The sequence below is a fragment of the Pleurodeles waltl genome, chromosome 10 (assembly GCF_031143425.1).
Source record: "Pleurodeles waltl isolate 20211129_DDA chromosome 10, aPleWal1.hap1.20221129, whole genome shotgun sequence".
Lineage (NCBI taxonomy): Eukaryota > Metazoa > Chordata > Amphibia > Caudata > Salamandridae > Pleurodeles > Pleurodeles waltl.
The window spans coordinates 134584328-134598989 of NC_090449.1; the positions used below are offsets into that span (position 1 = coordinate 134584328).

Genomic DNA, 14662 nt, shown 5'->3' on the forward strand with positions numbered 1-14662 from the left:
AATAAAAGTTCCTTCTCCGTTTGACAGCAGACAGTCTATGGGCTGACTGGAGACATGACTAGGAACAGGGCTTTAGTCCCACTTTAATAAATAAATATGAGAAGTCAGACCTCTCACTGATAGCAGTAACCCGTGCTCTAGTAGGAAAGCGTTTCATTTTTGCATTAACCCATCTGCTTCTATCGATGTACATGCTTTCACTGTGGAGTGAGTCAATAAATGGTGTGAGTGTTTGAATTGTCATACCTTCTGTGGCCCTGATCTCTGTATTGGTTTCTGTGGTTTTCATTTTGGTGCCATTAAGGGTCTCTCTTCTAAAATCCGGCCCAGCTTTGCCGCTCTCATTGTTCTGTGCAGAGTCGCTGCACTCAAGGTCCATGTTTGATGGTGTATTGGGAGGGGTCAGCAAGCAGGAAGGGTCCAGCGGTTGCATGCTTGTTTTAGGGAAGTTGTTCTTGCCCAGGGAGTTCTGCAGTTGTAGCTGCCTTAGTTTTTCCTTGAGCCGCTCCTCTGTCGAATAATACTCCCGGGGTGGTCCATTTGCACTGGATGTTAGGGAAGCGGTACCATCAGCCTCTGACTCTCCACGGTTTCCCGGCTGCCTACAATCTGACTGGAGGGATGGGCTTTGACGAGGCAAAGGGGAGATCCGATTTTCGGAGGTCACTTCTAGGAGGACTTGAGAGGTGGGAGTTTCATTCTGTAACATCAAAGGGAAGCACAGAAAATAAATTGATGATTGTAAGGCAGTAAACGTGGATTTAACAACTCTGCTGATGGCAATTATTATTTTCAAGAGCCCTAGAGCACTTTGGATGAAATTCAGGGCCACTTTGTCAAACACTGATTGCTGAAAACAATGGAAGCTTGCTCAAGAGATTTGCACAAGGACCTAAGTGTTTTTTAACACTATCTACAAATAAACAAGGCATCTAGTAAAGTACTTGTTTTGTGAAAGCTACAACTCACTTACAAAACATTAAAGGTAAGCATAGACCAGCCACGTGAGCTAACCTTAAGGTTAAACGTTTGATTCACTGCATTGGAAGAGATAGGTTTATCTTTGGACCGCATGTCTGCATTTTACTGGAGCCCTCGTGTCTTTGCCAAACCTTACTATTATGGTACAACCACCTATGTGACATTGCTTTATCACTAGGCGTCACTGAGACACAACAGACAGACCTGGATCTAAATGTTAAGAGTTGAACACAAGAAGTATCTGTTGTGAATGACAGCCTCATTGTGTATCAAGAGCCATCGCAAGACTGTCAGAAGTCTGTGACTCTCTTTTGCGAAACTAATAGGGATCAAGGGCCAGATGTAGTAAGCTGTTTGCATGGTGCAAACTGCGAAAATCGCAGTTTGCGCCATGCAAACAGCCTTCTGCGATGCACATTCACAATTTGCGAGTTGGTACCGACTCACAAATTGTGAATGCGACTCGCAAATAGGAAGGGGTGTTCCCTTCCTATTTGTGACTCGCATTGCAATTCGCAGTTACCACCAGTGTCACACTGGTGGTAACTCATTCGCAAAAGGGAAGGGGTCCCCTGTGGACCCCTTCCCCTTTGTGAATGTTGGCCAAAATGATTTTTCAGAGCACCACTGCCTACTCTGAAAAAACGAAACCAAATGATTTCGTTATTTTTTTTATTTTACAACTCGTTTTCCTTTAAGGAATACAGGCTGCAAAATAAATTTTAAAAACTGCTTTATTAAAAAAGCAGTCACAGACATGGAGGTCTGTTGTCTCCAGCAGGCCACCATCCCTGTGAGTGCAGGGACTCGCTATGGGGTCGCAAAATGCGACCCACCTCATAAATATTAATGAGGTGGGTCTTTGCGACCCCATGGTGAGTCGCAGACGGTGTCTGAGACAACGTTCTGCATCTGCATTTGCGATTCGGAAATTGCGAGTCGCACAGACTCGCAATTTCCGAATCGCAAATGCGGAAGTTGCTACATCTGGGGCCAGATGTAGCAATATTGCAAATTGTGACTTGCAATTTGCGAGTCCATCCGACTCGCAAATTGCAAGTCGCAATTTGCAATGCAGTACGGTCTCTCAGACACCGACTGCGACTCGCTATGGGGTCGCAATGACCCACTGCATCAATATTCATGAGGTGGGTCGCAAATTGCGGCCCCATAGCGAGTATAGGCACTCGCAAACATGGAGGCCTGCTGTCGTCAGCAGACCTCCATGTTCGTGACTGCTTTAAATAAAGCAGTTTTTTTTTTTTTAAGTGTAGCCCGTTTTCCTTAAAGGAAAACGAGCTGCACTTAAAAAAAAAAACCGAAACCTTTAGTTTCGGTATTTTTTCAGGGCAGGGAGTGGTCCCTTGGACCACTCCCTGCCCTGAAAAAATATTTTTGGGTCCATTCACAAAGTGGAAGGGGTCCCATGGGGACCCCTTCCAATTTGAGAGTGGGTTACCATCCACTTGAAGTGGATGGTATTGCATACCACTCAGACTCGCAAATAGGAAGGGAACACCCCTTCCAAATTTGCGATTCTGAAATGCATATTGCGAGTCGGTACCGACTCGCAATATGCATTTCTGAATGGCAAAGAGGCTTTTGCGCCTCGCAAACGGCGATTTTCGCCGTTTGCGAGGCGCAAACCCTTTGCTACATCTGGCACCTGGCCACTAATCTGCATTAGGGGAGCAGTGCATATATTTTGGGCGCACTGGGTATGTGCTCTGCAATCTGGTGAAAGTATGATGAAGAGACACTCAAGTGCAGACCTCTATTAAAGTGTTTGCTGCCCTGTCCTGCCCAATCCCAGCAAGCTTTTTAGACGGCTTATATTTAACGACATATCAAATAAAAACATTATTTTGTGTTTGTGTATGCATTACAATGAGGTAGATGTTTTACATGTTCACAGTTACAAATAGTGTACAATTTTAACACGCATTGTTAAAACTGATGTGATACCCACTGGGGACGTGCCTCCACCTCTTCGAGGAGTTGCAGACAGACTGTACCCCAGGAAGATGCACTGTGCGGAATTGGGAAAGAAGCAACTCTGCAGCTAACTTGAGGTGCGTTGATTGTAAAGCCTGTTACTTGTAGCCAAAGTATGTTATTAATTACCATGATCAACGTGTATCAAATCCACTTCTGATTGGGGGTGGGGGGTTAAGATTCCGACCAATGTGATGCGAGTACACGGAGAATCCTCAGAAAGTGGCATGAAGAGGAGGTGCAGCGCCCACACGTCAAGCACTAGCATCGCACCGTGGGCTTCCGCTTCCCCTCAACACTGATGAGGAGATTGGTGAACTCGCCGTGCCCTCTGGAGTAAAAGGCTGAGGCTCTTTCTGTGATGAGATTACTCAAGTGTTCATCCCCTCGCATCTGCTTCCAGGTCAGGCTCATCCCTCGAGGGCCTCTGAGTCACCAGCATCCCTTGTTTCTGGTGTGGTGTGTTTATTTTGCGGGATTAGCCATCAGTAAGCAGAGGCGTGTTAAACTTCCTCAGCAGGCAGAGTATCCTTGTGACAAGGGCAGTGTCTGTGATGGGGTCTCAGCGCATAGTATTGCTAAGCTTAATGGACAAATGGCACTATGAAGAAATACATTTTTGAGGGGGAAAATCGTCATTTTGTTGATGCTGGGGTTAGAGTAAAATCACTTCGTAAAAGGGGAAACGCCTCTGCTACTCCCACCACCACTAAATCTTACTTTCTGTTTTGTGGCCTATGGGGCCCATAGCCTAGCGGATTTCAGGCCAGGCAAATCTCTTCCACTCCCCTACAGAGAGCATGGCCTTGGGGTAACCTACTGGGTGTGAAGCGTTGCAAAAGTACTTGTAATCATGATTTCTAGGTAAATCATTAGGTAATCTGGACTTCATCCAAGTATCCGATGAAATAGTCCTGATCCACTGGTCATTGCAGATCTCATAATCTATTTTAAGTGGGTTAATAACTCCTATTACCGGCTAGATAAGGAAATCCCTTGCACTTTGCATTTTATTTTTTCATTTATGTTGTAAATCTTCACTGTGCTCCTCCAGCCTTAACTGGGCAGGAGAACATTTTTTGACGCTAAACAAGTGAAGTTTAAAAAAAGGGGTGTATTACGATCATCTATTCTGTTACTTGGACTTTACGGGGCATATTTTCGATCCCTTTGTGCCGCCGTTGCATCACCTTTTTGTGACGCAACAGCAGTGGAAACCTTGAAATCATATGTATGAGGCCACGCAAGGCCACTTTCCGTGGCTTTGAATGGCCTCTTAGATATGGAGTAAGGTAAGGCAGTGCAAATCGCTGTGTTGCCTTACTCTGTGTTAGGGAGGCATTCTGTGGATTTAGATGCATTCCTGGGTTTACAGGATCTTGTAAACCTGGGGATGTGGCAAAAACTCACGCCTCCCCAGGGGAGGCGTAATAAGGAGAAATATGTATATTTCTGGTTGTTTTTTCACTTTCTATGTGTGCTGCATTCTGCAGCTTACATAGAAGGAGGACAAAAGCATCCCAGGATTGTTTTTGTGCAGGAAGGTGTGCCTTCCACACCCAAAAACAATCCTGCCTAAAACGCAGTCACCCTTTTATCATGGTGCAAGTGTGCCTGCCTTGGCGCTAGGTTGCCAAAACCGTGCCAGGGCAGTGGGAAAGGAGAAGAATGCACCATATGCCATAGATAAGGTGCATTCCTGCCCTTTACCTTTGACGAAGGGAAGCACAGCACAGCGACTTGCAGCGCAGCCCTGCGGCAAAAGCCAATAAATATGGGCCTAAAGATCCAGGATCGCTTAAAACAGTTGTGCATATAGATGCGAAGCACTTCCAGCATCAGGCGTGTGGGATTCAACTGCTAATGCAAACTGGGTATGGACTGACAGAAACACTTAAGGAATAATCAAGGTGCAAGGAATTGCACTGTAGCAGACTCCATACATAAATGTTGCCAAGAACAAAATCAGGAGAAGGTCTACTGAATATTAAAAGATTTTTAATCAAAGCCTATGAATAAAACGTTAATATGACTTTTAGTGTAGTTTAATTAAACAACAAACCCCCTAAAAAGTCCCAAAATTAACAGTCGAGTTAGCCTGTAGGAAGGTGCAAAATGAAAACGCAAAATTTGGGTTATTGCAAAAAACAAATAAAGATGCATATCACATTAAGGAAACCATGACTTGGGAAAGGAAGCACAAACCAATCTCAATAAATAAAAACAAATGTAGCAGCCAATATTTCACGGTATGAGAACACACGTCGGTGTACTCGCTATATCAAATAATAAAAAAATGGGTGATTATCAGTAAAATACCAAAAAATAGATTTGGTAAAAAATGTAAACAGTCGTAAGTTCCTTTTACCCCAATAGACCGCAGGCAGAAAGAAAACACTTAAGACTTGACAACGCGACAGGTTTGTCGCGTTGTCAAGCGTCAGGTGTTTTCATTGTAGAACGTAAAAAGCTCAAGAATGTGGAGATCACAATAACGTATTTTAAAGAGAAAACGAACAGGCACTGGCAGAAACACAAAGAACACAATATAAACTGGAAAGTGAACAGTGTTCGTAAAAGGGTAAAAACCCAATCTAGATAAAGTGAAAGGCCACAGGAATATGGTATGGTCCAAATATTGCCCAGAACAGGTTCACCTGGTCACGAGCCATGCACATGAAAGGGTCAGCTTGAAGAAAGAATACTGTGACTACTTCACACCAGTTGCAAATGGCTGCTATAGTGACAGCAGCGGTGGAAGGGAACCACATTACATACGAAAAATAATGGTACGTGCATGCCATGGTGAATGAACTATCAGAGGGTGTGACTTCCAATGTGGAGCGACGTGTATGCAACTTACCAACCTCCAGCAATCAATTCAACTGTCAAATTCGAGCACCAAAACAGAGCAGGATAGCCCTTGTCTTTAAACAAGAAACAAAAAATTAATGTCCCTGAAAGGAGGGGGATGTCATTTTTTTTGTTTTCCTGTTCAGTACAGGCATTATGCACCGGATAAGAAGCTGGAAAACATCAGTCTGTCCTAGGTACAATTACTGATTTTATACTGCAGGTAAACACGTGGATCCCACCGTCATCTGCACAGACATCTTCAGTGGTTCCTCGTAGGCAAAGTTGAACTAAGTCATGGTGCTTGCAGTTGTGCAATTAAGTTGCTACCCCGTTGTCTCCCGGTTTTCTACGAAACAAGCTACACTCGAAGAGGTCGCAAAGTGTTTTATGCAACGTGAGACCCCAATATCTCCATCAGCCAAAGATTTCCCCTCATTTCTGGAGTATTTCACTGGCACTTTGAGTGAAAGTGGCGTATCGAACTCCTCGTGAATGGGATTTCTTCCAAACTTGTCCAGAACTTTAAACCCCGTGGTTTCACGATCAACATTAACGTCTCCAAGAAAGCATGTTTCTGTACCACAATTATGATTAGATGACCCCAATTTTCAGAGAACGTTATTAGCTACTCCTGGAGGCAGGAATCACGCTCAGGCTTGCAGGTCTCACTTTCTAAGCCATGAAACGCCAACATGCAGGCTACCTTCATCCTTCCCTAAAGAATCCTGGTCAAACCAAAAATAGCAGAAGCAAAAGAGTCTGTCGGTATGAATCCAAAAGATCGAAACTGCGTTCTGCTGAGACTAAACCTATATTTATACATTTTTAGCACCGCATTTGCGCCGCTTTTTGATGCAAAAAACACGCTAACTTACAAAATACAATTGTATTTTGCGCCGCTTTTGTGTAAAAAAAGTACAAATATGGGCCTAAGTACCTTTCATATAATGCGCCTTCCTCCTGGAGCTTTCTTCACAAGGATTTACAATATCAGGAAAACATTCCTCCAGAGAAGAAAAAGACTTTATTATTCAAGACCCATGTCACACATGCATGCGGGTTAATAGCATAGCTATATAAAACTGTAAAAAAAAAAAATATACCAAAGCACAGAGAGAGATTATTCATATCCATTCAGTGCTCCAGACAGATGTACACTTTGTCCTCAGAAACAGGAAATGATTCAGGTCCTCACTACAAAAGGCCCATTATTTTGGACCAAGTGTCATTCACTGTTAAAATGACATATCACCAAATGCAATATTTGCATGTTAAAGTATGACGTCTCCATTTGGAGAGCCACACCACGGAATGCGGGATAACATGATAGTACTGCATACAACCCCTGTTCAGAACTGTAAAATCCGAAACATATAATATTTTACCCAAACAAATTCCACGAGGTTTTACCTGCCGAAAACTGTGGAAGGAAAACGGGTGGTATTATTATTATGATTATAGGAAGAATGGTCAGTCCTCCTTTCCCTTAATGATGCCTTGCTGCTCTATCATAAACAAAAATACCAAAGTGTGCAGATAATTTCCCTTTTCTTGCCACATAATTTATTCAATTGTGCCGCATAATTAGGTCCTCCCCTCCAACATAAGTCCAGTGGATCTGCTACTAATACATAGATCTAGGTTAACAAACCTGTCTTGACTTTCCTCATATAAAACCTTTCTGCATGAACAGGCCTCCTTGTGAAATGCTACTTAGACGAAATGTCTGCTAAGAGCAACTTACTGAGAAGAAACATACTTCATAACTTAAACTGCATTCAAAAACTGTGGAAATGAGCAAATATTCCAACATTGAGCAGAGTCCAAAGAAATGACAGACGACGGGCTTTGCAATTGCTAATGTTTATAATAACGTCATCTGCCTCGATACTCCAGTCATTTTATTATATGTTTGCAGATGTGCTGGCAAGGGTAAAACCTCCAGAGAAGTCTTCGGGTCCAGCTTGCAGCACAAAATGGGGTTAATCAACTTCTTAACAATCTGCACTGGAAGCTACTATGGCTAATACCGGATTCAAAGACTGTTCTGACATTAGAGATCAGAAAACACGAAGGCCCATATTTATACTTTTTTTGCACCGCATTTGCATCATTTTTTGACGCAAAAGCAGCGCAAACTTACAAAATATAATTGTATTTTGTAAGTTTGCACTGCTTTTGCGTCAAAAAGTGCTGCAAATGTTGCGCAAAAAAATATTAATATAGGCCGAAGTTTGTTTTTCTCTGATGTCTCAGGAATGAAAAACGCTGATCTGCCACCTCCCCCAGTAACTAGCTAGGTTGCCATGGGCCCTGCTGCAAGCAAAGTAATTGTGCCCCCTAACTAGGGTGACATAGGCCCTCATTCTGACCCTGGCGGTTCTCTACCGCCAGGGCCAACGGGGGCGGGAGCACCGCCGACAGGCCGGCGGTGCTCCCTTGGTCATTCTGACCGCGGCGCTTTGGCCGCGGTCAGAACGGGAAAACCGGCGGTCTCCCGCCGGTTTTCCACTGCCCCTTAGAATCCTCCAAGGCGGCGCAGCTCGCTGCGCCGCCGAGGGGATTCTGACCCCCCCTACCGCCATCCTGTTCATGGCGGGAAAGCCGCCATGAACAGGATGGCGGTAGGGGGGGTCGCGGGGCCCCTGGGGGCCCCTGCCGTGCCCATGCCCATGGCATGGGCACGGCAGGGGCCCCCTAACAGGGCCCAACTAGGCTTTTCAGTGTCTGCGATGCAGACACTGAAAAGCGCGACGGGTGCTGCTGCACCCGTCGCACGCCTTCCACTCCGCAGGCTCGATTCCGAGCCGGCTTCCTTGTGGAAGGCGCTTTCCCGCTGGGCCGGCGGGCGATCTGAATCAGATCGCCCACCGGCCCAGCGGGAAAGTCAGAATACCCCTCGCGGTCTATTGACCGCGGGGCGGTATTCAGGCGGCTTCCGACGGGTGGGCGGCAACCGCCGCCCGCCTAGGTCGGAATGACCACCATAGTCTGTTGGATGCCCCTGACACTCCTCAACCTCAACGTATGCATCTGCCATATCAAAATTCACTACTGTTCTCATACAAACTTTATTGTATTTCCACTCTGCACTGCATCTCTCCAAGTCAAAGCCATAACCCTAAAAGATAATACCAAAGCCAATAGGTTTGGCCCTTGTAAAGTATATGCACACAAAGACATAACATGCAGAGACCCCACACCCACAGTGCTTCCCCCACATAGTCACAACCATCACGCTATGCTCACACAGGCATATGCCTCAGTCTGCACTCACACAGGCACAACTTTCAACCTGTCGACCACTTACCCTGCACTCACAAATGAGAATATTAATCTAGCATTTACACAGGCACACCCCTCAAAATGAATTCACAAAAAAGTAGCTATTGTGCACTGCCACAAACTACTTATACACAGGTACATTGCTCTCCAGGATGGAGCAATGTTGTGTTGGATGGTGACAAAGAAGGCACAGGCTGACCATCTGGTGCATCTGTCTAGTAGTGCAATTCAAAGCAGTTCGGGTAAGCTACACTGAAGCCTGAATGTCTACTGAGCTTAGCAAATCAAACTATAGCCATACTTTGACCAGCAATACAAACTATGTGAGTGTGATCATTGTGGACTTTTGTGGGTAAGAGTGTTTCCAGAAAAAATCTCCTGCTTGCCTTCTAAAAAAAATACAAAGTAGTGATTCTCTTCAGTGGCGGCTCCTCCACTATGGCGGAGAAGCATCACCCCCGGCCAGCAGCTGCAGTAGCAAAACCTTAAAAATAAAACAATAATAAACAATGTTTATTATCGTTTTATTTTTAAAGGGGTGGGGCCATGGGGATGACGAGCATGAAGGGGGAGTGGTGTGCACTCCTCTCAATGCGCATGTGTGTTTGGCCGGCCATACCAGGACGGCCAAACGCACATGCGTAATGAGCTCTCTCCAAACCAGCACTTTGTTTAAGGGTTGGACAGAGCATGATCTGGCTCCCAGTCTGCCTGGGAGTGCCAAGTCAGGGCACTCCGGCCAATCCTATCGCTTCTCTCATGCTGCCAGCAGCATGAGAGAAGCGTTAGGATTGGCCGCAGGGCAGGTTGAGAGCCTGTGCCACCAAAGCAGTCTGAAGACTGGCACTGGGGCGGGGATTCAGGAGTCAGGCACGTTTATTTATTTTTTACATTATTTTTTCCTTCTTTATTTTGTTGTCTCCCATCCTGCCATGTGCCACCCTGCCCCTTCACCGTGGAGGGAGCCACGACTATTTTTCTTAGGAGTGTAACCATATGCTACAATAAATACAAAAGAACTAAAGAAAAGCAATATCAAAAATAAACCAACTGATTGTGGAGGGCATGTGCTTCAATAAAAACAATAAAAAGTACATCTTTTAACTGGTTTGCCATCTATCAAAAATTATAAGAGAATGCAGAATACCGTTTCAAGGTGGTGCCATGGTTTTAAAGCTTGTTATCAGTGATGCTAGGGCTCAGCATAACAAAGTTGGGGTCCGGTAGCAATGGCAATGAAGCTGCTGGTACTCTCATGACTCAATTAGCACTACTCTGAAGTTGCAGGTGAGCTACTGGGGATAAAAAAAGGAAATATTTCCCAAGGTCGGACTCCTGCAGATGCAGAGTAGCACAGAGTAATCAGGCAAAATACTGTTACTCAGAGTACCTGACATCCTAAAGACCAGCAGTGGTCTATTAGGCAGAGCCAAACACTGGCAACAAAGTCAATGGTTGAAGAAGGCAGATGCACAGTCCAATTGTTTGTAAGCGGTTCTGAAGGGCTGAATCAATATGTGAATGGCACTCTGGTGAATGACTTAGGTAGGCTTACCTAAGAGACATTTTCTATAAGCAAGATTATATATCATTACACCTCAGGCTGGCGAGACAATGACAAAAGCCTTTTGGTTAGTACTAAATCACACAAAAATAGATAAAGCACAGGGAGCAGGAGTGCAGCAGGTCCTTGGCTTAAACGCATAAGATCCACAGCACTCGTCAAGAGTATCACAATCTTTCTTGAAAGACATGGAAGAAGTGTGGTACTGCAGGGCTAGTGACAAAGACATTAAACAAGTTTGGCACTGTAGGGCCAGTCAGTGAATGCTTCCTTTAAAAACATGGTACAAGTGTTGTACTAGAGCGCAACTGCAAGCCGCCTTCAAAACGTGGAAGTGGCATAAGGAAGCACTAATTAACACACCCTTCAAAACTCTGAAACACGTGGTACTGCAGGGCCAGTGCAAGCTTCATCCAGAGGCACAGAACAAGTATGGCACTGTAGGACGAGTGCAAGCATTCTTCAAACACATGGAACGAGGTTGGTACTAAGGTGCCAGGCAGTATAAGCTTCCTTCAAAGACATGGAGCAAGTGTGCTACTGCGGGCCACTACACGCTTCCTTCAAAGACATGGAATAACCATGGCACCGAGAAGCACAATTTAATGCCTCCTTTAGATACAACAAATAAGTTGCATTTCAGATTTGGTACAAGTGTACGGAACAGCACATGAATATGTGCATGCTTGACTCTCACATAGCAAGATTTCCACACACAAAACAGGTGCAGCACCACAAATGCACTTCCCTCACACCAGTAGAACACATACCAATCTGCCCAGAAATAATGCAAGCTTCCCTCACATGCACAGAACATGGACAGCCCAAGCATGTGTGTAAACACACAAAATGTGCAGCATGTGGCAGCAGAGTAAGCTCCCCTCACACACAGCACAGGTACAATACAGTCAGCAGCAGTGCAAGCTAAGATATCCATACATACAAAAGGTGTCACTTTAGCAGCAACATCTAAGCTTATTACAAACACAGAATAACCAGAGTAAAGTGTTGAGGTGGGTGAGCCACTGAAAGATCAAGCCAGATGACAGGCTCTGATCAGCTCGAGGCCCTCTTGAGCTTCGAGCCCATTACGAGCTGAGCTTTCATGTAGCTTCTGCCTGCTACCAATGCTCTAATGTCTTGCATCAATAATGAAAGCCAAAGCATTAAACGTTGATGTGAAACAGAGTGAGAATGGTATACCAGTCTAGTGGCTGAGTTACACAGTGTGCTGGAATCAATCCCGTCTTGGCAACTTGATCAAAATGTATGGTACAAGGCAATTATTTTATTGTTCCTCCTATTGTTGTCATTAATGCATATGGCACTACCTTGAAATATGTGAGATGTGTGCTGTTCAAAAATTCTCACTTGTGTTTTACTTAATGGACTGTATGTTGCTCCTTGTCAAATCAGAACGTAGCCCACACATAGGGTGAACATGACAACGGACTTGCCTCTTCACTAATGGTATTGACATACGGCTGGGGCGGTGCAAGATCATGAATGTTTCTAAGTTCATGTTTAAAAACTATCACTTTTAATATATCTCTCAAAGCTTATCAATGCTGTGACAATATAATGTACTTAGGTGAAACGGATGTTAAAGAAATACACTTTTTTGAATTTTGATGTCACTTTATCATATTTTCACATAATATTTGTTGCAAAATGTCTATCCCAAATGTTTCCAGGGCTCTGCTCATGCCAGGGGTCTTGGAGCAAATATAAGCTCTAAGAGCCAAGAAAGACCCTTGCCTCGGCTCTCCCTGTTAATTTGTTGGCTCACCCATCTCTACTACATTACTGTCTATAACAATTACTTGAGTTACCCATCTCAGTATCTTGCACTGGGGAGAAACAGCTTGTTTTCTGAGAATCTGGACGGTTTCTATAGGTCTCAGAAGGATAACTATTCCTACATATGGATTTCTTTAAGGAAGAATTGTGCAATAGTGCCCCTGAAGATTTTTTTAAGTTACCTGCGCTTTTTTTTTGTTTGCATAAAATGAGAACTCAATGCTCAAATAATTAATTTCCCCAGTTCCATCGCTCTGTCCTAAGTAAGTCTATGAGCTAGATTTAAAAGAAAGTGGTGCATCGGTCCCGATGCGCCATTTTTCTTGCTCTGAGCAGACGTTAAAGATGACGGAAAAAATGGCGCAGTGAAATGTAAATTTGACTGCACCATTTTCTTCGGGCCTCCCTGCGTTGGAAATACGCTGTCATACATTATTCCTGACACAGGCATAATGTGGCGCAAGGGTGTACAAAGTGGTGCATTAGATATATTGCACCACTTTGCAAATACGGCGCGGGAGAAAGTCCGCCTTAATGCCACTTTACCGTTAACAAAATTACGCTAGGGCGGCGCAAGGGGATTGTAAATATGCCCCTTTGTTCTTTTAGTAATAGCCATTGTATGCCTTTGCCAGGCTGAAGACAGTGATTACTGTGACTGTCTTGCCTTCAGAAAGCTCCCAGCAGCATGGGCATAACTTCTTTTTGACCTCTGCTAGCAGCGCACAACCAAGGCCGAATGGCATACACTGCATTTACAAAAGTGAGCACACACACTGCTCAGCTAGTCAGTAGGCAAACAATAAAACTTTTGCAGTGCCCCGCAGGTGCTTCAGTGGATTTTCCTTCTCCGAGTCCGACTAGTAGGTGCCATCTCAGGGCTCAAGGGTCTGTAGTGTTTCAGCCACCTCCCACTTGACCTCCCGCGGTCACCAGGCACTGACCGTAGGCAGTGTAATAGTGGCTGATGATTCGTCGTGTTGCAAACCTTGTCCCACCACTCTTGGGTCTCCAAAGGCCCAAAGGAGGGGGAATAGGGGTGACACTCTCACCTCCATCCATTGGTTCCTCCCACGGCCCTGAGCTCTATGCAGAATTGTGACCGACAGGGGACTGAAGTGGGCACTGGCTCGCACCAACACGTTGCCATAGCAAGGGGCCTCTGGTATGACTGGAAGGGGTGGAAAAAGGGGTGCTGCGGAGAGCGGCACAATGTCACGAACCGCAGTTGTTTTAATACTGAGCAGGGCGCAGGGAGGGTGTGATGAAGGGTGCTGGGGAGTATGAAAGGACAACAGATTTTTTCTTTATCTGGGTGAGGGATTGTACCGGAGAGAGTGGCAGATTGCCAGTTCTTTTAACTTTAAATATGTAGACACGGTAGGTGGTGAGTGGGTGGCAGGAAGCTATGGTTGTATTTTGAAGGTACAGATAGGTAAGGTGGGACTGAGGGAGGTGAGGCCCGGATGTGCATCACGACCCCTATACCACTGCTCCGCTGATCAGCAGAGCGAGGAAAAGAGAATTTGTGGCCATGTACAACTTAAAACTGCAGAAGGGTCGCTGTCAATGACGCAGAGTTTTTCTACCAGCATAACAGATGACTTCACAGAGAACGCGAGCTTCGTCATGTTTGCCTATTTGCTGCCACTTGTGCTGCCGCAGTGGAATCAATCCCATTATACATTTATAAATCCTCCATAAAAATCAGTAAGTACTGTTCAGATAAATATATCGTTGGTTTCACTTTGTACTCATAAAAACATCCATAAAGTTCCAAAATATATCATGATCCCTCATGCTGCTGTAACAGACGTATATTTAAAAATCGTAGCCCTCTTTTCTTGTTTTCCCGCGAAATGCTGCCTTGCTGATAAAAGCCCCGATACCCCGGCTGAGGCATAAAGGACTCTGTGAAGTGACATCCGCAATGATTCTTTTGAGTGACACATTTTCATTGGTGGCAACAATGATCAGATTTCCTTTAGCAATAGTGTGTAAAATCAAAACCAGGGTGCAGCAGAAAAACGCATATCAAATGTGACGATGATACAGCAGTGGAAACTGACCTGACACAAAAGTCATGCCAAAGGAACGGCACCAGAAGGAAAACCCTCACACAATGTCCTGTGCCCTGAAGTCGTCAAAGAGCCCCCTTTCATATTATTTTCCTTTATTCTT

The 14662-nt window shown here is 44.8% G+C and overlaps 1 protein-coding gene across 2 annotated transcripts in view; it reads right to left on the reverse strand.

Moving 5' to 3' along the window:
- The window catches only part of RADIL (Rap associating with DIL domain), a 427719-nt gene that overhangs the window by 32320 nt on the left and 380737 nt on the right, over positions 1-14662 (reverse strand). For both annotated transcript variants that reach the window (XM_069209977.1, XM_069209976.1), the window contains one exon: positions 247-700. In XM_069209977.1, the coding sequence (XP_069066078.1) occupies positions 247-700 (454 nt within the window). The remainder of the gene's footprint in view (positions 1-246; positions 701-14662) is intronic.